The following is a 21609-nucleotide window of genomic DNA, read 5'->3' as shown; positions in this document are numbered from 1 at the left end:
TGATTAACTTTGATGTATTTTGGCAGTATGTGTATATTTTATGCTTGTTTTATGTTGGATTCATTATTTTAAATTCGCATAATATACAGCTATTATGTTCACGAATAAAATCTGATTATTTGTTGGGAGTGACCAGAATGGACAGGATTAGAAATTAGTGCACCAGAGGGACTGCTCATATCCAGTGCTTGATGATTTAGAGAGGCAAGGCTGAGGTGGTTTGGACATTTGAAGAGGAGCGGTAGTGGATATACTGGACAAAAGGTGCTAAATGTGTAGCTGTCAGGGAAGAGGAAGACCAGTAAATAAAGTAACTGCAAGAATAAAGGTGTTAAGAGTAGAAATTTATAAGGTAGGTAGTGTTTTCTGTAACAACCACTGTCAGTAGATTATTTTGGGGCGGTTGTCCAGTTTTCCTATGGTTAATAAATTAAAAGTTTGTTTTTAATTTAAATGATCTTGTGGCGATACCTCCACAATCTAAACACGATACAAAATGATTCCCATACTCTATTATAATTCCACATTTGTATGCATTAGATAGCTTAATATTTAGACCCTGTGTTTTCTAAGTCAGTTTTCAAAGCTTCATTTACCTATCGTTGAAAAAAATCAATCCAGTGTTTGGTTCTTCTCTATCCCCAAAATCCTGGGAACAGGATTTTCATTGATGGCGAATTACGAATCGCCCTCGTCGGCTTCCTTCTCGCTGCCCTCTCGGTGCGGAAGTGCTGTCCTCAAGAGCAGCAGCAGCAGCAGCAGAGGTACAACCAGAGCTGCTACTGTTTTGGAAGAGCAGAACGGCGATTTAGTGGCCGTTTTTCCTAAGCCCTTGTCTCTCCTTTCGGGGCTCGTCACCGTTCATCTTGACCGTGGAGCTTAGCAGTATTATGCGAGCGCAGTGCGGAGTGTGGGAGCACCGTGTGAAGTGGTGAGAGATGATTGCTTTTGGGGCTATAGCTAACTTAGCATCTGGGGATGGAGCAGGCTAGCCTGACAGAAAACTGCGAAGCAATCGCGTCTTTCTTTCCCTCAAAAACAGCGTTAAGTTCGTGTGAATGTTGAAGGCAAATCTGCGGCAATTCCAGGCAAACCGCAGGTGTCACGTTAAGTCTGCATTGGCTTTTCTACATGCTAAACAAATGACCACCTGTTCACTGTTTACATCTCTGTGTTTTGATTCAGCAGCCATCAACCGGTGCTGCACTGCTGCAGTTATCCGACGAGATTTTTCACGTCCTCAACAAATGTGGATCATTAAAAAACAAACAAAACAAAAACAACCCCAAACCCCCAAAACATTTTTCAAGTTATGCACAGCATCCACGCATGAATCTTTTCCATCGTAGGCAAGCACGGCTGCAAAGCTTGCTGCTCTTTGTTGTGTGCTGTGCTGAGATTTAGGTTTTACTCTTAAATTGTGAGTGTTTTTAACAAATAACATCAGTATTTCATTGCAGTACTGTGTTGTTGGGCTCTCCGGTGCTGAGTTTAATGACACATGTGGTTGCTGTCAGTCTTGTCCATCGTCGTGTCTGTTTCAGCAGAAAGGACTGTCCTGATTGTTGTTGACATACAGGATCAGGCTCAAATTTTTATTTTCTTTTTGTGTGGAAATCTGTGCCATTATTTACACGAGCCCACCACGATCACAAATACACCCTTCCAGATTAAGTTAATCTCACTCTCCACCCCTGTGTGTGTGTCAGACAACTCTAGCGTTATCTTGTAAAGTTCCCATCTTTTCTTGAGCATTCTTTCACTGCAGCTATAAAAAACAGCCTTGAAAATATTGAAGGATGGCCATTAGATTTTCCTACTAAAGGTTCATGTTGACTCTTCCTTTAGGGAAAAGAGGAACATTAAAGCAGCTAATGACAGGCTAATAAAGCACGAAAAAAAGCCTCATTAAAAAAGGAGATAATGATAATGATAGCTGTTAGTGATCCTGCAATTTTCCCGTATTATTTTATTTATGTGGGGCAAAACATTGTTAGCAAAAAGACATTTTCTCTTAATTGATGAAATACATCTTTACTCATAAAAATGTATTAAAGTATCAGACATATATATATATATATATATATATATATATATATATATATATATATATATATATATATATATATATATATATATATATATAACAATGTTTTGAATAGTCATTTTAAGCAAAAGAAAGGATATCCTTTGTTCTCTTAATTATACAGGGGCTAAATAATTCACCTATGCTATGTTTATGTACTGACTACAATAAATTCGTAGTACTGAGGATGGAAACTATCAAATTCTTTTTTCATTGAATCGTTTTTTCTTCATTGCGTATTTTTTGATGCCAAGTCTTAACACTACAACTTTCATAGAATTTTCATATCATTACAAACTAGCATCTGTCGCTCTCACAACAGCCTTTTTCAGTACATCCATGAACCTCCTCTGAGGTCTTGCTCTTTTCCTCCTGCCTGGCAGCTACATATTTAACATCTTTTGTCCATTATATCCACTAACCCTGTGCTGCACATGTCCAAACCATCTCAGCCTTGCTTCTCCAACTTTGCCTCCAAACTGCTTGATTTGAGCTGACCTTCTGATATGCTGATTTGTAATCCTGTTCATTTTGGTCACTGCCAATGAAAATATGAGCGTCTTCCACTCTGTCACCTTTAGCTCGGCCTCCTGTTAGTGCTGAAACATATATATATATTTGACCAATCCTTTTTTTTTGTTGTTGTTCCAGAGTTTCCTTGAATCATCTATATGGGCCATCTTTTTTCGAAAAATGGTTATCGCCTGAAGAAGAGGACACGCAAATTGCATCACAGGAAGAAGAAGAAGAGGAACTGTTTTCTGCACGGGCCCTGCATGCTCTGCTTTATCGTCCACGGCAACAGCGGTGGTTTCGACAACGAGAGCGACCACTTTGAGGCCAACGGGTGTCGACACAACAGCATCACGGGAATCAGCGTCCCAGGTGTTGGCGGAGTCGGCATCGGAGCGTCAGCTGCCACGAAGCTTGCGGAGCGATACGCGACCCTCGCATCTCCGGAGGATTGCTCCAAGTTCTTGTTGTCACCGAGAGAACTTGCTATCTGGGAGGGCCAGGGGAGGAGCCTTTTGTCAGCTGTTCCTGCCAAACTAATTCCACCACCGGCCCTCTTCCGAACCGCTGGTGTGTCTGTGACTGTGCCCATACCTGTGCCTGTGCCTGGCTGCACCAGCGATTACACAGAGATGGTAGGCATCCGGTTCGGAGCATTAATTCCTAATTAATATAGGCTTTTAATAATTTTCAAATAACTGTATTGCATATTTATTTACATTTAACAGCATGAATTTCTTTCTGTAATTGTAACTAAATTTGCCTGAAAATCTGATTCCAAGTGACCTGTCTGTGTGTGTGTGTGTGTGTGTGTGTGTGTGCGTGTGTGTCCGATTGCAGGTGTGTAAGAGGAAGTGCTCAGAGGTGCAAAGGTGCACCCCTTGTAAGCAGCCGCGCTGTGCCTTCGCTGCTCCTGATGGAGGGCTGGAGAATGGAGGTGGGGGGGAGGCGGCCTCGAACTCTGAAACGGGCCATTGCCACCTTCCCCTTTGCCCGCTTCCCTCCTCCTCTTCCTCCTCCGCTTCCTCTTCTTCCTCACCTGCTGATGGCTGCTGTGGGTTGGGTCTTCACGCCGATTTGCCCCACAGTTCTGACTCGTCCCCGCCCTGCGCACATAACTATGACGACTGCCAGGCAAGAAGTTCTGAAGCTGCTGATCACTTGAGTATCAATCATCTGCCTTCCTCCATCCTTCTTAAGGTCAGAAGAAGTTTTTGTATTTAATGTTTTCATATGGTTTGGTGCAGACAAAGACACTGGAAAACTGAATTGTTGTCTGATGGCTTTTAAGGGACTGAAAACACCCTTTTTTTCCCCTCACAGGTGCTGTCTCACCTGACAGTAAAGGAGCGCTGTCTTTGTGCCTCTCTGGTTTGTAAGTACTGGAGGGACCTCTGCTTGGACTTCCAGTTCTGGAAGCAAATCGACCTCAGTGGCCTACAACAAGTAAGAGACACAGTTGTCTACAAAAAAGTCAGAAAGAACAGGAAACTTTGATTTCTGTGCTGATTATTGTGTCTTTTTATGTTATCTTGCTCTGCAGGTAAATGATGATCTTCTGGTGAAAATAGCTTCTCGGAGGCAGAATGTGACCGAGATTAACATCTCGGATTGCAGGGCGGTCCATGACCACGGCGTGTCCTCCCTGGCTTCACAGTGTCCTGGCTTGCAGAAATATACCGCCTACCGCTGCAAGCAGCTGGGTGACATTTCTTTGTGTGCTTTGGCTACACACTGCCCTCTTCTGGTGAAGGTGCATGTGGGCAACCAGGACAAACTGACAGATGCAGCATTGAAAAAGGTGTGGATTCAGAACTGGGGTTGACACACAATGGGCCTCATTCACTTATGTGCATATACATGTTCTTGTCCTGATCGGTACAAATGCAAAATTACAGTCATATTTATGATACGTGGGAACGAGCCAGTTGTGTTCTTACCACCGTGTATATGTTAGTGCTGCAATCAGCATACTGCCGCGTGCCCGTTCTTAATTTAACACATTTATTGAAAAAAAGAAAGAAAGAGAGATGCTAAAAACAGTTTCATTTTAGAAAAACACTGTCGTTCAAGTGAAAAGAAACAATTTGACATCAAACTTGAAACGGAAAAAAAAGACAACCAGAGCATAACAAAAAGAAGAAAGCAGGTGGAGGACAAGGATCTGTCAGCCCAAGACGAGTAACTCAGCGACAGCAATTATTCTCCAGCATCTGTGGGATAGTGCCAAGAAATTAGACTTTAACTGATGACATCCAACAAGAAAGGAAGCCGTCTTTAAGAGAGAGATAAGATGAGATAATGTCTATTAGAATATGTTTTTTAAAAAAAGCTTAAAACCTGTGCCTTTTTATACTCGGTGTTTTCCTTTCTTGGCTTGTAATCTCAGAGTTTATTGTGTATTTTATTCAAATTCTGAGCGCTTTTGTTCTTAAGCGGTTTTGAAAAAATAATCACTAAAAAGAAACTTATAGTCATCAGCAGCATTAGTATTAATATTAAGTTTAAAAATGTGTGTTTACATTTTCAAGACAGCCAAACCTTCATCATTTCGTCACGTATGCATGTTCAGAGGATCGTAGAGTGCAAACAAATTCAGGAAAGAAAATAATGGGCACTCACAGATTTGGGTTTGGAGCGTTCTTTCGCTTGGTTTATTTGCAGATTTGTGTACATATTGTTTGCGAACGAGATCCAGTAGATATGAACCCCTAGTTTAAATAAAAAGCAAACACATACACCAGTCATATCAGCTTAGTGAAGATTTTGAGCAATATCTTCTTTACTTCTCTGTTTTGTTTTGTTTTGTTTTATTTATTTATTTTTTACCTCAGCTGGGGGAGCACTGCAGTGAGCTGAAAGACATCCACTTGGGTCAGTGCTACGGTATCTCAGATGACGGCATCATGGCCTTGGCGAGAGGATGCCCTAAACTGCAGAGACTCTACTTGCAAGAGAACAAAATGGTCAGTTTTTACTGTTGGTTAAGGCTAAGAAGTCGTGCATTATTATAGCCCACTCAGTACGCCTTCTTCCAATAAGTACGTCAATGTCTTGAAGGTTTGCTAGACACCATCTATAATGATACACAGACTTATTCATTTCTGTCCTTCAGTATATTCCTTTTCTCACTCAAGCTTGGCTGGCAAACATTTGCAGGTGCTCCTTATCGTAGTGTTTTTTAAATACGCAGCTCAAATCTGCAAATAGCAGGGCACAATGAAAGTTTGCTGCAAGTGTCTGTCTTGTTGCTATATGGTAATCTCATCAGAGATTCTTTAAAGAAGGGAAAATATCTTTATCAGTGTGCATGATACATACACACATTATATGTTTGATAACTAACCTTTCAATCGCTTTTTGGTCTATTCTCTATAAAAGTTGATTTTGTTTTATATAATTTTTTAACTTAGTGCGACATTAGAAAGCTCAGTTGTTGTGATGCCATCTTGTCTTATTATAAAAACACCATCTGCAGTATAAAGCGACATACCTTAAACCACCACTAGATGTCGCTTTTTTCTAATTACTACAAACAGCCTTCCAGCTGCTTTCCCCTCATAGTCAGATGATTATTTGTGTAATTCTACCAGTATAGATGTGTTTTTTCTTAAACTGTATTGTTAATGTTTATGTTTAAAAAAATATTTATCTTTTAAATTATTTGGCTTGTCTGTGCCTATCCACCTGCTATCTCCATCGTTCTTGTTTCACTAATGGTTTCACCTTTTTCCCGCTACTATTTCTTTGGAGGCCATGAATAATTGTGACCTTGATGGATTGGTCTGCTTTAAGTTTTTAACAACAGCTCAGTTTGTTAAAATCCCATTCATCATCTTAATAGTATATGAAATTAGCGATTACCACTAGGTGAGAGATTAATATTGCTTCTTATAACGTTTCAGAGGACCAGTATCAATTTCAGATGGTCATTTTTCAGACGTGAAGGCGCTGAAGTTATTTTACCTTCCTGTCATCAGGGCAGAGAGAAATGGGCTGAGCTTATATGGGAATTGTTATGTCTAGTCGCTCTGCTTGCTTGGCCTAAAATTGTCGTTAACTTTGCCAGGAGTTAAGACGACCCAGAAAGCACTTATTCTTTCTGACAGCTTAAAGGCTACCTAAGGGTCTCTGCTCCAGTCTCTCAGATATGAAGAAAACTGATTTTGTTGTTCTGTGGTAAAATGGTTTAGAATTGCAATCTTTAAGCGAGTCAGAAATATGCAGAAACACTTATTGATGCCTCTTTATGTATAATTACATTGCATATATTTTTTGATTTCTGAAGTTTCTTCAACCCTAAAGAATATAAAAGGTGTCTCAAGCTGTTGTACGCCAAAGATCTTGCTTCATACTGAAGTCTACAAGTCATGGACACACTAAAAGGTTTGAGGGCGCTTGGAAAAAGGCTTTCCTGAAAGGTTTATACAAAAAATGAAAGACTGAACTCTTGCAGAAATGTTGTGTGGGCTCAGCCCGTCTTCACTACATGAATTGATTCAGGAAAGTGCTGAGATTGGCTTTTTGGGGTTTTAGTGTGCTATAAATTGCAAAAATCATGGGAGTGTAGTGAAAGCCTCTTAAGACTACTTTGTAAAACTTCTCTTCTCATGCTGGCTTCTGTTGTGTGTTAATGTGGGTGTGAGTTTCTGTCTATCCTAATCAATCACAGATGAGGATGAGCCTTTCACTCACTCTGATCTTTTCTCTCTTTCTCGTCCTCCTCCTCCAAAATGGAATAATTAAATTGCTGCAGGATGTTGCTGTGTGGTCTGTTCACTCGCCCTCTTAACTTTTTCTTTGTCATGTGCACCCACGTACATTTTTTTCCCTTTCTGTCTTGCTTTCCTTTTTGCCATGATTGTGGTTTTACTGCCACGCTGAAGGGTTCGTTTTCTCTGTGTTAAGACCATATCAAGCTCTGGTGATGGTTCAAGACGTTTTTTGCAGGGGGGGGGGGATGCGCAACATCTCTGAATAGGCTTGTGCAACTTGAAGGACTCTTTTATGTTATTTGTTTAGCAGCAGTAGTTGTAACATTGCTATAATGTACACAGTATTTTTTGCAAAATCTTGGTAGTAATATCTGGACACTTTTGTGCCATTGGTTAGATTTTTCTTAATTTTTTTTAAAAAAAAGGGGAGATGTGTAATTTCATACCCTGATTATCATACCGAAGCAGTGTGCCCTTCCCTATGATAATGACAGTTTAAAGTTGCTAATGTAATCCCGAGGATGGCTTTTACGCTCAGTAGTGTCTCCAAATTTTGTTTACGGTTGACAAACTGGAGCTTTCGCTTTCATTGCTTGTTAGCTCGGGGCCAAATCAGCCCAGGGCTATGGATAACCCTGGGCTGAGAGCGTTGTGTGAAAAGCAGGTGACTGCGGTGTGTCTGTGCCCCTCTTCTTTTGACATCCACCCTGCATTCTTTATTGGCGTTCATCCACTATTTATGCCGGAGTTGGTATTATTGCAGCAGTTGGCTTTCAAGGCTTGTTTTCATCTTCTGAAGTGTTTTCTCGCTCGCTTCCCATTCATATTCTGTTCTCTTTCAGCACCTCGAAGGGCAAAGGCTGGGAGAATAGCAAATTCCCCTTTTCCCAGACTCGCTCCAGTTTGCCGTAGGGGGGGGAGAGGCAGCCCTGAAAGTTTAACTCTGAGTTCTGTCAGTTTTATAGACGAAGCAGTGGACAAAACAGAAGTTGCGAAAACCCCTCGTCACCCGTCTTTCCAACTTTGCTCCAGTGTACCTTTCAATTAAACACGTTATAATCTGGAAACATTTTCGCTGGAGAAGCACTTTTCCTCACTCTCTTTTTTCCCGTGTCTTTAAACGGAAAACCCCCCCCAAAACGTTATCTGCTCTCGTGTCTTGTTAAAATCAAAGCGTGTGCACTTAATTTTCCTGCAGTGTGACGGGACATTCTTCCTCTGGCTCATCTCAAAGATGCCGCGTCTGAAAATGCACTCTCTCTCCCTCTTTCCCGCTTTCCCTCTCCCCCCTCTCGCTTACGCGCACAGGCTCTGATTATTAACGGTTTTAATTAGTCCAAAATGTGGAAATGTAAGTGGAATTAGAGATGACCTAACATAGATTACCATGTGCCCTCAATTTAGTTGTAATTACCACTCTGCATGTACAATCAGAGCTTCTCTCCCTTGTTTTTTTTTCTCCTCCCCTTTTTCGTTTTTCGACAGCTTTTTTTTTTTTTTAGCCCTCTCTTGTGGATATTTGGGAAGGAAGAGATGTATTTGTCTGTGGGACTTTGTGAAACACTAGAAAAAGATGAACTGTCAGTGTGAATGGTGTTTCCTGGCTATAGGTCAGTGGAGGAGGGCTCATCTCCCGTTCTGATTGGCTGGCTGTCAAGCTTGTCAGTAGTTGGGTTTTCGCTGGCAGGAGGACTGACAGTGAGGCTCCACAGGTCCAATCAAACATGATTGCAGATTAAAATGTATATTGACATTAGCAGATTTAATTAGCTGGATTAGAGGGAGAGATCAAAGAGAAAGGAAGTGATAATGATAGCTGTCAGTTATTATGGGATAGACCTTTTGACATGAACCAACACACATCGCACAAAAACACAGAGGAATATTTCAGATGGTGGCAGTGACACACATACACTCGGGAGCGGTGGGTGACTTGAATAGCTGCCATCTGCACTGGAGTCTCCTTTGGAAACTTTTTTCTTCCACATATTTGACTGTGATTAGAGATAAATAGAACCACTCTGACCAGGCGCATAAACACAGCATTACACATGCATAAACAATGTGGTGTCCATCTCCGCAATCCCCTCCAGTCTTTGTAGATGGCCATTTAGACTTTTCAGGATGTTGAATGTCAGATGTTGTCGAATGTATTAAGTCAGTTTAGTTGCTAATAGCACTGGATTATGTCCATCAGATTGGGAGGTGGGGGTAGGACTGCTCCCACTCAGAGTTTCCATGCTTTAGGATCCTGAAACATGCCAATGTTTTCTGATAGCAGATGCTGATAGTAATTATTTTTATTGTGTTGTTGTTTTTTGCATTACAATGTTTGTCCGTCCATCCACTTTTTCAATTAAAGGTTGACAATCTGGGATAGCGGCTGGAGCCTGTCCCAGCTATTGAGGGTGAAGGGCGCAAACACAAAGAGAAAGACATCAGTTCATTCTCATCGTCACACCTACGCCCACCTAAGCCAACACATTTTTTCCTTAATGTTATATTTTATTTCCCGAGTCCTCGTTTTACTGGGATATTCAACAACTTTGACATAAGCAATGGAAAATTTCAAGTCTTTTCAAAACTTGGCTTTGCCTTTTTTTTCACACCTCAAAGATAAAAGTGATGCATTTTCATCAGTAACATGGTTTCCATAAACTCAACGATAAACCGAATATTTGTGTTGAGCTTGTTGTTTAAACGTTGGAAAACAGCAGCTGACAAAATGAAAAAATGATCAGCACAAATCATCTGAAGAACAGACAAATTGGTAAATGATCAATAGTAGAAACAATAAAACACTATAAATAATTGAAAGTTGCAGACTCATTTGGAAGAAGCTAAGAGGCTTGTTTATTGTAAGGAAATAAACTGTGATTTATACACTTCTTCTCATTATTATTATTATTGTTTACATTCTCATCATGTGGCCTATGTTAACAGCGGATTCCTCTCCCTCGCACATCTTCCTCTTTCCTCTTTTGAAGTGCATTTGTATTGATCTGTGTCCCCACAAAGACGGCTCTGTATGAGCGTGCGGCTTTTTTTTTGCCGTTCGGCCTTTGCCTAAAGCGTAATCAGATGCATTAATGAGCACTGACTTTAACTCGAACAGCCGGCTGCACTCAGACGCAGACTTCGTCGATATGTTCTCTCTGCTGTCTGCCCAAGAACAAAACAAGTTTTGAAAAGAAGAAAGTGAAAGCGTTTTTCAAAATGCGAGTCTGTGAACTTTCCTCCAAAGCGATATTTCACCTTGCTGCCGTGTTTTCTTTTCAATATTAGTTACTGCGGTAAAGAGTCAGGATCACCATTCTTTTGTGTGTGTGTGTGTGTGTCCCACAGTCTATCAATAACACAGTCTAAATTACTTTGTAAAAAAGACGAAAAACACTTCGGTGTGGCAGGATGCTCTCTTGGATTCCTCGAGTGGCTCATGGAAATGTTAAAAGTATTAACCTTGTGGAAAGAAAACAAAGTCAAGTGAATGACTCACATTATAATGGAGAAGTGGGACGGGCCGCACAGCTGACTTTATACTGCTGAACAGTGACAGAATGCCAAAAAATGACACCGGCTATGAATCAGATATTTGTTTGGGCAGGGCAGCTAACCTGTGCTAGTAATGTCTACATTGATGTAACGATGGAAGTAAATGAGTTTTTACCAGCAGGAGCAAGAATCAAAATGATTCTTACATTTTACTTCACTTTTATGTTAGCTTATATACCTTTTTAAAAAGAAAATGAAAGTGTGTTCCAAGGCGTGCCAACACAGAGCTTTAACTTATGCTCATTTGTTTTAAATAAAGGGTTTTGAACACATCAGCAATGAAAACATTAACAGTTTTTGAATGTGTTTCTATTAAGGCAGGTTATTATTAAGGCAAAACTCTGGCTTTGTTATAAACTGTTGTTTTAATTTGTTGCTCTAATTTGTCCTGTTTAAATCATTATAGCTCCTTGTACTGACTGTATTGCTTGACTTTGTTTTATCTTAGTCTATGTTGCCTCAAAAACTTATCAGTGACAAGGGCAGCAAATTAGCTCATGGTCAAAGTCCTACACTCATTTCATTGGTTGCCTTTTACTTCAGTTTATGAGAATGTCATCTCTTTAAAAATAAAATAAAAGAATGAACCTGTATCTCTTACAGAGCTTGCAAACTGCCCTCACAAGTGCACGGTAGACGGTTGCAGAGAAACCAGTTTGATCTTGTTTGATTTGCCTGGTTTTCAACTGCAGAGGGTGTAGTAGGACTGGATAAGAGCAGTAATACGACAGTGAATGAGCAGCGAGTGAGTTTATTTTCCTCTAGTACTTAAGACTGCACATAAAAAAACAAACCAAAAAACAAAAAGGTGTTTTTAGAAACTTGAACATCTCAAAAAGTATTAAATTCACACACATTTTCTGTTTACCTACTCCTGAGAAGTCATTTACCGAGAGTCTGATTTGGAGGAGAATCATGTCGCGTAACCTGTTGGTAGTGAGGCTGTAATATTTTCCTGCACAAGGATGCGTGTGTAGAATGGCTGATGAGTTTTTGTGGCCTTCGCGTCCTTTCCGATGTCACATAATTCATGTCAGAATTTGAATTTTATTGAAATGAAAATAAGCATTTTCTCACCTGTAGCGAGAAACTCTGAATGGCCTTTGCAGTGGTAATACATAATCTCAAAGTAGTGGAGATGTTGTAGCAGCGCTCATCTCCATGACGTTATCAAGCATTCGCCCGCAGCTACTGGAGTACCAGAAAAAGCACTGAAGAATGTTAATGCGGGTCTGACTTCCATTTCGATTCATTTTCTCTCCTTTGCTTACTCTGGCTGAGCACATGGACGGACTGCAGTCGGAGGCGGGGGCTAAAGCTGAGATGAAACCCGCATTTAATTTCATTTTTTATTTTGTTACTGGGTGGTGAGTGCTCAGGCTGTGAAAAATTTGTCCTGCCCCTAGGCTAATAACTCAATGTTGTAAGATTTTAAAAGCTGACACTTTTTCTTTTTTCAAAGATGAATCTGAAAAAGGAATACTTATGTTGGATGAAGATGAGTGCTATAATATGAGCACGACCAAAATAATCTGTCAACGAAAACAAAGTTTTATCACCGTAGAGCGAATGAAGAGTCTTTTTCCTCTAAGTGAAATGCATTTTATCGTTAGTTTAATTATATTAACTTTCAGTTTTACTTCAGTCTAGCTACTTGGTGACCTGTGTGAAAGTCAAACTGTGGTAACTCACAGATGTATTTTTTGGTGGTCGATCTGGCCTTAACGGGCAGCAGCAAGTTGGAAAGGTTATGGCAACACTGCAGCCGGTAAGTTTTTGACCATCAGTAAAATTGGCACCCGTTTCAGTTTTCCAGAGGGCCAGCACTGGGCTTTGACCTGGCCGGTGTTTAAAGAGCATTGCTTTAGAGGCCCTCTGTTTATCCAGCCCCAGACAGCAGCAGCTTCTGACACCCAGCCAGGGATGTCACTATGATTCATGGCCCTTTCTGACACCTCGCTCATGCCTTTACTCTTCTTAATCTCTTTGCACTCTCTCTCTTCCTCCCCTCTCTCCTTCTCTCCGATGATGAGTTTTCCTTTTGTTTGAGAAGGGCAGAAATGATGTCATCATTTAAAGCCAGAGCCCGACGTCGGGACGGAGGCCTCGTCTTTAGCCTGTGAACTAGTTTGTGTGTGCATCGTGATGAATAGCCCTCCCCTGGGATTCGCTTCTGTCCTGTTTATGGAGAAAAGACAGATGTGTAGCACAGCAGAGACTTGGACAAAGTCTACCTGCCTTATTTCAAACTTTGTACCCTCCGTGCACGCGTGTGGTCCTCTTACTTATCTCCTCACTCTCCTCTCAAACAAGGCATGCGCTCCCTCTCAATTGCACTTCCCCTCTGTTGCCCTCTCCTGCTGCCGTCTGTCTTTAAGAGACCAAACTCGCTCTAAATGCTGACTTCATTAGTGATAGGAAGCACAAAGCCATCCGTAGGACCATTTATAGATGTTGTGGTTTATCTGTCTATTTATGTGCATGATCCATCCTCCTCCCCCCTCATCTACTATCTCACCCTCCACCAAGCGTCTTCCTTTACCTCCCGCTGTGATGCATTTGGGGCCGGTGATCGCGGCAGCGGTTCAATACTTGGGATAATGAATGTGTTTAATAAGCACAGTGGGTCGATGGACTTAATGAAGGTGTGACAGAAGATGGGCCTGGAGAATGCTGCTCTAACAAGACTCTAACGAGCCTCTGGGGTTAACGAGGTCACGCTGTAATTGGGATTCCCTCACCTGTACAGTTTCTGTTTGTTTGTTTTCGGTCCACCGCTCTCAGCTTCTAAAGTACGTCCACTCTTGTACATTTCTTTGTTCCTCTATTGTGCTGTCACTGCTCTTTGAAAATGATTTTTTTTCCTCTCCACTGCCTGCTCCGTCTCTATTTGCTCGCTGCACAGTGCTTCCCTCTGTCTTCTCATAATTTTTCTGTCCATCTCTCACATACAGCTTTATGTTAGCTTCTGTTTCACTGCAGCTCGTCCATCTTTTCAAGGACAACCTGGCTAAGGAATGCTGGCTGAAATACATTAGAATCCTTTTTTATTTAATTTGTTTTACATTTCTAATGTTAGTCTCTAAAAGGCATGTCTGGAGGCTTGGAGTTTGTATTGCTGTAGAAATCTGACATCAGGAAAAAAAATCAAACAAACCATCAACCTGTACAGCCACTTTTCCTTTGTATCTGTTTGCGTAGCTCTTGACTTAATAGACAAATGTACTTAAATGGCTTGGACCACAATAAGAAGGAAGGGGGCACATACACTAGCACATTTCAGGTACCTGAAGACCTAAAAGTATTCCTTTTTGATAAAGTTTATAGTTGGGGCTGGATCAACGATTCCTTGGGTATACTACTATAAGCGCAGGCTACCTCCCATAATGCACGGAGCGTTTCTTCTTCACTCTATTGCATGTCATTAAGTTTACTGCTTATCATTAAATTTTGTGTTCTTTCGCTCATAGTTTGTGCTTTGTCCTTGTCTCTCTCTGCTCTCCTTTTTTGTCTTTTCTTTCCACCAACATCCCAACTGGGCGTGGCAGATTGCAGCCCCTCCCTGAGCCTGGTTCTGCCAAAGGTTTCTTCCTGTTAAGGGGGAGTTCGTCGTCCCCGCTGTCACAGGGTGCTTACTTCTGGGGGATGGTCTAATTGTTTGTGTTTTCTTTCAAATATTGGGTTTTTAATTTCCAGTATGAAGCACCTTGAGGTGACTGTTGCTGCGAGTTGGTACCAGACAAATAAACTTAATTTTTAATTTTTTGGGGGGAGGGTTACCTAAAAGTATTTGTAATAAGAGCTGTTTGAGTTCTCTAAATATTAATGAAAGGTACTTCAGTGCTTCCTTTCTTGCCTCCTTTAGCATAGGACAAGCTAGACCATCCTTTATGAAAATTCTATCCCATAATTAATAGCGCTGCACCCTCCTTTCCATAACATGCTGATATGTTTTGAATTTTCAGCATCAGGCTGTTGAACCCACAGCTGAACTCTGAACATTACGCTGCTGTAATAAAATCTGCCTCTTGTCGAGGTGTTGCCTTGCATGAAGAAAGCAGATTTATATAAGCTTTCTAAATCAACTTTATGATCAAAGTGCATTTAAGGTTTGCTGTTGTTCGGTTAGTATCGGTAATATTCATTGTTATATTGCCAGCCTTTAGGAATATCATGAATTAATTTTTACTGCGGGTCAGCTGGGATAAGTTATGGATGAAGGGAATTTTTCTTCGGTCATAGAAATCCTCAAAAAGGTGGAGGAAACACTGAGTTGCACACAATCATCTCTCCACCAGGAAAAAAAAGATTTATTTCTTTGTACTGGATACATGTTCTCTTTTCTTTAAAATTTCAGCTTTAGGAATTAAATGCTTCACCGGTGGTTCTCGTTTATATGACCTACACGAAACAACACGCTAAGAACACGCTGTGGTGACGTGAAACGCAGCAGACCATCAAATTCTTCTTCGCACCTTGCCCTCATGATGCTTTCCATAAGGTCAAGGAAAAGCGATGAGGAAAAGCAGATACAAGGCAGTTATTTGGACCGGACTCTTTGACTCGACTCACAAAGTACAGGCTTTGCTGTCACTATGGTAACACTTGACCAGTTTTTAACTGGTGGGCTCCCTCTTGTGATGGACTTTCAGAAGTGTTGGTTTGACAGGAAATACCCCCGTCCCGTGAAACTTTTTGTTGTTGTTTTGTTTTTTTAAAGAGCTCTCAAGTGTCCTTTATAGTTTATAAAATATCAGAATTGGTGGATTGCTGTTAAATGGGCCTAAACAACTGTCAGAAAGCACTTATCCTCAAAGTACTTTTTCTTTTATATAGTCTAAAAAAATATAACTGCAACAAGCAACTACTTGCTATGTGATACTTATTTGTTTCTGTATCATCGGTGTCAGTAGAAATCAAAGACTTGCAGGTTTCCAGAAATGACTGAAGCAGCTCCCCTAGAAATTGTTGACATTTTTCAAACTTCTGTCTTAATCAGTCTTCTCTGTTTGAGCCCTGTCTTCTTCTAAGTGAATCCAAATGGAAGTACCAAACTGTGGGTGATTGAAAAATTAATATACAAATATTCGTCCCATGTTGCGTCTCAATTTCACAATCTTGACGTGCATTTTCTCCCGAGTCTGCACCGTATGACTACGCCTGTTAGTGATTCAGTCAGCTTAACAGCTAAGCAGGTTTTAAATAGCTGTCACTTGAGCGGCATGCTTGCCACCTGTTGAGATTCTACTTGATGTTCATTGTAGTGAATTCCTTTTGTTTCCACTTTTGTGTGTGTGTGTGTGTGTGTGTGTGTGTCTACGGTCTAAGAAAGTGCCTGAACAAAAAGCACTATGTCGTGTCTTTATTGCTTGCCATGTTTTGTTGCACCAGTGGGAGCTTCTTTCGCTCTCTGTTTACTTCTACCTTCACTCTTATTTTTCTTTGACTTAAAAATGTTCCACTCTTGTCTCTTTAGACTTGTGAACTTCATAGGAACCCTTGTTTTGCGCTTCAGAAAATGTCATGTGCGTTTCTTTTGCTGATAAGGTTGTGACTTTGTTAAAATTCTTGATTTAAGCACATAACAAATGTGTTTTTTTTTGCTCTCAACTCTTTTTCCACTTGCTCAGAGTGTTTATGCAATCGATTTCAATATTGTTAAAGTCTTTTCAGTCCCATCAGACTGCCTCCCACTCCTGTGTTTGCGAAGGCTCTGTTACTCTCTGCTTCCTGTCTCCCCGGCACCAGTATTTCACCAGCGGAAAAGTGTGACTTCTTGAACCTCCTGCCATTGCCAGAGTGCAACAGTGTTATGAGATATAGCATAGAGACAAACAATCGATTAATGGTGCACTTAGCTTGGCTAATTAACAGCTGTGTAGAAGTGGAGAAAGCATCGAGCAGCATCAGGGAGGTTGTTTTCCCATCGTCAAGACCCCAGATAACCTTTGGAACATAGATCACTTTACACCATGATTTACATTACAGGTCACAGGGCCTTGGTGCTCTGTAGACATCCTTGTATATTGCTTAATGTCAGCTTTGTAACTGGGAAGCACTGGTGACTGAGGTGAACAGAGTTACAGAGTTTGACTTCTGTAGTTGCGCCTCTAGTGAAAACGCAATTTTGAGAAGCAGTTTTTGCCTTACGAGTACTCCGTCGTCAGAATATCCACAGAGCTTTTCCTGTTATTGGAAACTTTTCTCTTCTTTTTTTTCCTGCTGGGAAACAAATTAAGTGTGTGACAGATTCTACCCTATTTCTTCCTCATATTTCTTCCTGCCTTTCACCCTTTTTTCCTTGTCAAAGTGCTTCTGTCCTTTGAGAGTGAGAGTGACACAAGCAGCAGATTTTATTGTCACCTGCCACTCTAAATCCCGCTTTACCTCTTCTTTTCCCTCCTCTTTATTTATCTCCCTTTGCTACACTCCTCTGCTCCTCTCCGTTCTACCTCCAGCGTGAATTTGCCTTGGTTCAATTAGCTCTCAATTAAAAGTGAATTTGGTGAAAATGAGTGCACTCCAGAGAAGGCAGAGCTGATGGGCTGCCCGGCTGGCTGGCTGTACACTTCTGCCTCATGTATTTTAGGACATACAAAGTAAATTATGCGTGTGTTGTTGAGTGACGGCAGCTGATTTGCATTTAGATAAATCCCTGTGGATGTCTGGTTGTCATTGAGATTCAGAATGCTGAATCCAGTGGCCCTCTACCCGGGCACTATTACTTGGCAGGGTTGGGGGTGTGAGCGTGCGGTGCTACCTGGAGCTTTTGCCCCACATTTTTAGACAGTGGTGAAGGGATGGAAATGGAAATATGAGCTATTACTAGGAACATAGGTGTGTTCACTTGTGTCTCTGCACAAAATGAATTTGCGTCTGACCTTTCTATACCGGGACTGGCCTAACATAATGACTAATCAGAAGTGAACGCACAGAATTGGAAGACGCCGCATCCTTTTAGACAAAGTGTTCAAAGGCAAAGAACTGCTGAAGGTGTGGGTGTTCATTTTCCACTTTTATAATTAAAAAAGAAAAAGACACTTTAAGCTGCATTTAATGAAACTGTAGACAACGGGTGGTATGCAGTGTTCAGAAGCTGACTGTTTTCATTAGTTCTTTTTGATTATACAGAAACTGCTCCTCAGTAGTCGGCTGAAATTATCTTGTGTAATGTTATGTTCTCTGGTGGAAGCTCATGTTAAATATATTTTCATTTCTTAATCCTGTTTGATGATGCATGTAGACAGTTGTGCACATGGAGGCTCCGTTATTGCACACACAGCACAGACAAGCTTATTAAAAGCTAAAATCAAAACTTAAGGGAAACATCGTTGGCTTCTGTAAAATGAAGTGTGTATAAACCACTGATCAATTCCTTAACTTTGAACACGTTTGTCAGTTTGTCAAAAGTAGCATCCGGCCATCATGTCCTGGATCACTTGGTTGTTGATGTCGGTGTTTATACCGGATGTTGTGGTCTGGTGCTTTTGGCCTATGATGGATTGTCAGAGGGTGGAGGCGGCTTGCCGCTGATTGACAGTCGGGGCTGAGTGCAGGCAGATGGGCCGTAGTGGCTGTAAATATGAAGTCTGTGTGACAGGTGAAGGTCACTGTGGTGGGAGGTAGAGGAGAGGAAAACTGAGCCTGGTTGGAAGACAAGTGAATGAGTAGAAGTCAGTCTGTCCATGTGTTAAGGTGAGAGAATGAGTAAGAGGTTGCCATGGTTCCTGCCGATGCACAGATTTTTGCAGCGAAATAAAACTGATCCTCCTTATTCACCTTGTTTAAGAAGAAGAAAAAATATATACATATATATTATAATTCAATGTTTATATATAGATAAAAAAACTTAATGCATAATTAAATCAACAGGTTATTGCTTCAGTTTTACGTTGTGCTGGATGAATGTGGATGTGATTGAAGCTTGTAGCGAAGTACTCGACTGCTCTGAGATCCATCTCTCTTTTTCAAAAATAACTGTGGTGTGTGCAACATTTTGCATACAACACAGTTATTGTCCTTTTGGAAGAATAATTTTGCGAGGTGATAACGTGTCTTTTGTCCAGTGTATCGTTTTCACAAAGTCACAGTCAGCGGGCCTTTGTGAGCTTGAAGATGGATGCATATGCTGCACAGACTTGATGTTGAATGATTCACATTAGCATCCATTACGCTGCTTTTCTTGATCTTCATTATTCTGATTTCCAGCATTGCTCGATCATTTTCATTCAATTGCGGGAAGCCCAAATCACGATTGAGGTTAAAATATGGTTAAATGTGCAATCTTAGAAAAAATACAAAAACCTTTGCTTATATTCTGATAAAAATTCATGTTTTCACCTGAAGGTCAAGGTCAGAGATGAAGTTTTCTGGAAACTTTGTGAATGTGATACCTCGAGAATGAGCTAATGTGGGATTTTGATACCATAGGTGTGTCACCCAGGAGGGTGACTGGTAATACTGGTGGCAACTGGTATTTTTTTTATTTTTAGTCAGCGCTCTGGTGAAATGTAATTAACTAAAGCATATTTTGGTGTATCACTCCTATAATTTCTTGGAAAATGACACTTTATATTAGCCAGTTTCTAATATAATTCATATTTTTGCATGTTGGCTCACTGAAGTGGCCTATTAGTGCAGTTAATGGAACTGAGCCATTGTTAATGTTATTAATGCCACCCCTGCCTTCCCTATAAAGTCAGAATATCTGCTGTAAAAAAGGTGGATAATGGCTGTAGGTGTGCACGGCGGAGCTGAAGCAAGAGTGTGGAGGAACTGCTGGGCTGAATTTAACAAGAGGATTAGTTAAAAATATTTTTCAGCCAAAGAATGTAATTTCGTTCAGAGATTTAAGATGCCAAACAGGAATTGTTGTTGACCTTCACATTACCTTCAGTTTTGGCTTTTTAGTCATAGTAGAAAGAGTCTGCGCTGTAAAGTTTAACAGTATCACAGAGCTCTCACTCTTTCTGCTTTTGTTTTTATCCTCTAGCCTTAAGTGAACTATATTGATATAAAAAAAACAGTAATCCTAAACTGATTGCTCTCCTTTGACTGTGTCTGTGCCGTACAGGCTAATGGCAGTCAGGAAACTCTTTGCTCTACCTCCTTTACTGTACCTTCCTCTATTGATCTCTTCCTCTTCCACTTTAACTCCCTCTCCTCGTGGAATAATCCTTTGCTGTGTTCCCATGTCTCTTGGAGCTATGCCAGAGAAGTGTGGGGTTACCACAACTGGAGACGCCACACACACAGAAGCAGGCAGACTGCATATACCCTTTCAAAGATCTCCCTTTGTGGGACAATGGAGGAATGTGCCAGGGGACGCCCATGTTGACTGTAGAGGGTCTTCCGGGACTTGGGGAAATTTTCAGAATAGCACTAGGTAAAGGAAGCCTCGCTTCCTAAAGGGGTTCATCAAAGGAATATGATAAGAATCCCACCATATTCATTTACTTTCATGCACCCTTCTGTTAAAGATCCTGACAGCTTTTCTAGAAGAAATACTGAGGTTAATCACTTTGGTTATATATAAAGGAAAGTGGTGGGAGAATAGCAGAAATATATGATATTTATATTTGGATTATTATATTTTTAATGTAACTTCTTCAATGTAACATCAGTTATCTTTCCTCAGTTTTTTTTATACATATTTTATTTTGAGTAAATCAAGTGAAACTGTACGCTGTACTGTTTCTGTCTGTTTCAGTTGTTGTACTGGCTGTGTTAGGAAGTAGGCAGCAGTGCGCCTCCTTATTTGCATATTTTTGTGTCCGTATTTATTTTATCTATAACACATGGTAAAAGAAACTGAGAGATGTTAAAAGGAGCAGAGGATCATGCAATCCTTGCTTTTACCTTGCCATATTTCACTAAATCCTTTACTTCATTTTCTGCACCAGATCCAAATCCCTGCAAATAGCACAGAAAACATCATGGCAAACAGCAAAAATAAAAGAATAAAATAAAAGATAAATAATAACACGAATGCCTGATAAAAGGTCTGTTTTCTGTCTAGCTCCATCACACTCACTCATTCTCAACCAACCTTCATCTTTGTGGGGCTGCTGTGACATCGTGCCTGGGTTTACCGTAATGACTCTAATAGCACTGAAAAGTACAGAGCTGCTGCTTTCAGGAACCGTTGGAATTCTTTCAATTGAGGAAAAAACGTGGCAAAACACGTATCACACCTGTCATTCATCCACTGGTTGTTGGCTACTATGGCAAAGTAGTGAAGTAAACAAAAGAGTCTAGCTTTCTAGCAGTCTAGCAAATCTAGCATTAATTCAATTAGCCACCAATTAGCCAGCCCTGCTATTGTAGCCATCATTGCTGACTTAACTTTCCTAGGAATATCAGCAAATGCATCAGTCACCTCAGTAATGGTTGCAAAACTCTAATAACCGTCGCTTTTAATAGACCCATCACAAATGGTAGTGAAAAGCGTTTGTGAATTTTTCTGTGCGTATGCAGGGTCCCTAAAGTGGCGCCCAGTCATTAAAAACCTCGAGAACCCTTAAAGTGAAGCGACTCCCCAATGGCAAGCGCAGTATCCTGCCACTGTGCGATTAAAATCCAGCTAATTAAAAGTTCAGAGCAAACTTGTAAATGTCAAATACTGATTCTGTTCTTGGCAGCCTTTTACACTCTACTGCTTCATCCTGTGTGATGAAACAGGTCTTTACCTCATAATGTGAGAGACGGCAAAGCCGAATAACGGGCTGTTGAATATTATGTTAC

At 40.7% G+C, this 21609-nt stretch overlaps 1 protein-coding gene across 1 annotated transcript in view; it reads left to right on the top strand.

Annotated features, from left to right (window-relative positions):
- The first annotated feature begins 729 nt into the window (after positions 1-729).
- The window catches only part of fbxl17 (F-box and leucine-rich repeat protein 17), a 232756-nt gene continuing 211876 nt past the window's right edge, over positions 730-21609 (top strand). Inside the window, exons 1-6 of the mRNA XM_080893999.1 lie at positions 730-931; positions 2738-3234; positions 3440-3799; positions 3923-4045; positions 4143-4400; positions 5434-5565. Of these exons, the coding sequence (XP_080750125.1) occupies positions 2758-3234; positions 3440-3799; positions 3923-4045; positions 4143-4400; positions 5434-5565 (1350 nt within the window). The 5' untranslated portion in view covers positions 730-931; positions 2738-2757. The remainder of the gene's footprint in view (positions 932-2737; positions 3235-3439; positions 3800-3922; positions 4046-4142; positions 4401-5433; positions 5566-21609) is intronic.

This window comes from Rhamphochromis sp. 'chilingali', assembly GCF_963969265.1.
Source record: "Rhamphochromis sp. 'chilingali' genome assembly, chromosome: 10".
In the NCBI taxonomy this organism is placed as follows: domain Eukaryota; kingdom Metazoa; phylum Chordata; class Actinopteri; order Cichliformes; family Cichlidae; genus Rhamphochromis; species Rhamphochromis sp. 'chilingali'.
The sequence above is the reverse complement of the archived record's forward strand: the minus strand, read 5'-3'. Positions and strand labels throughout refer to the sequence as shown.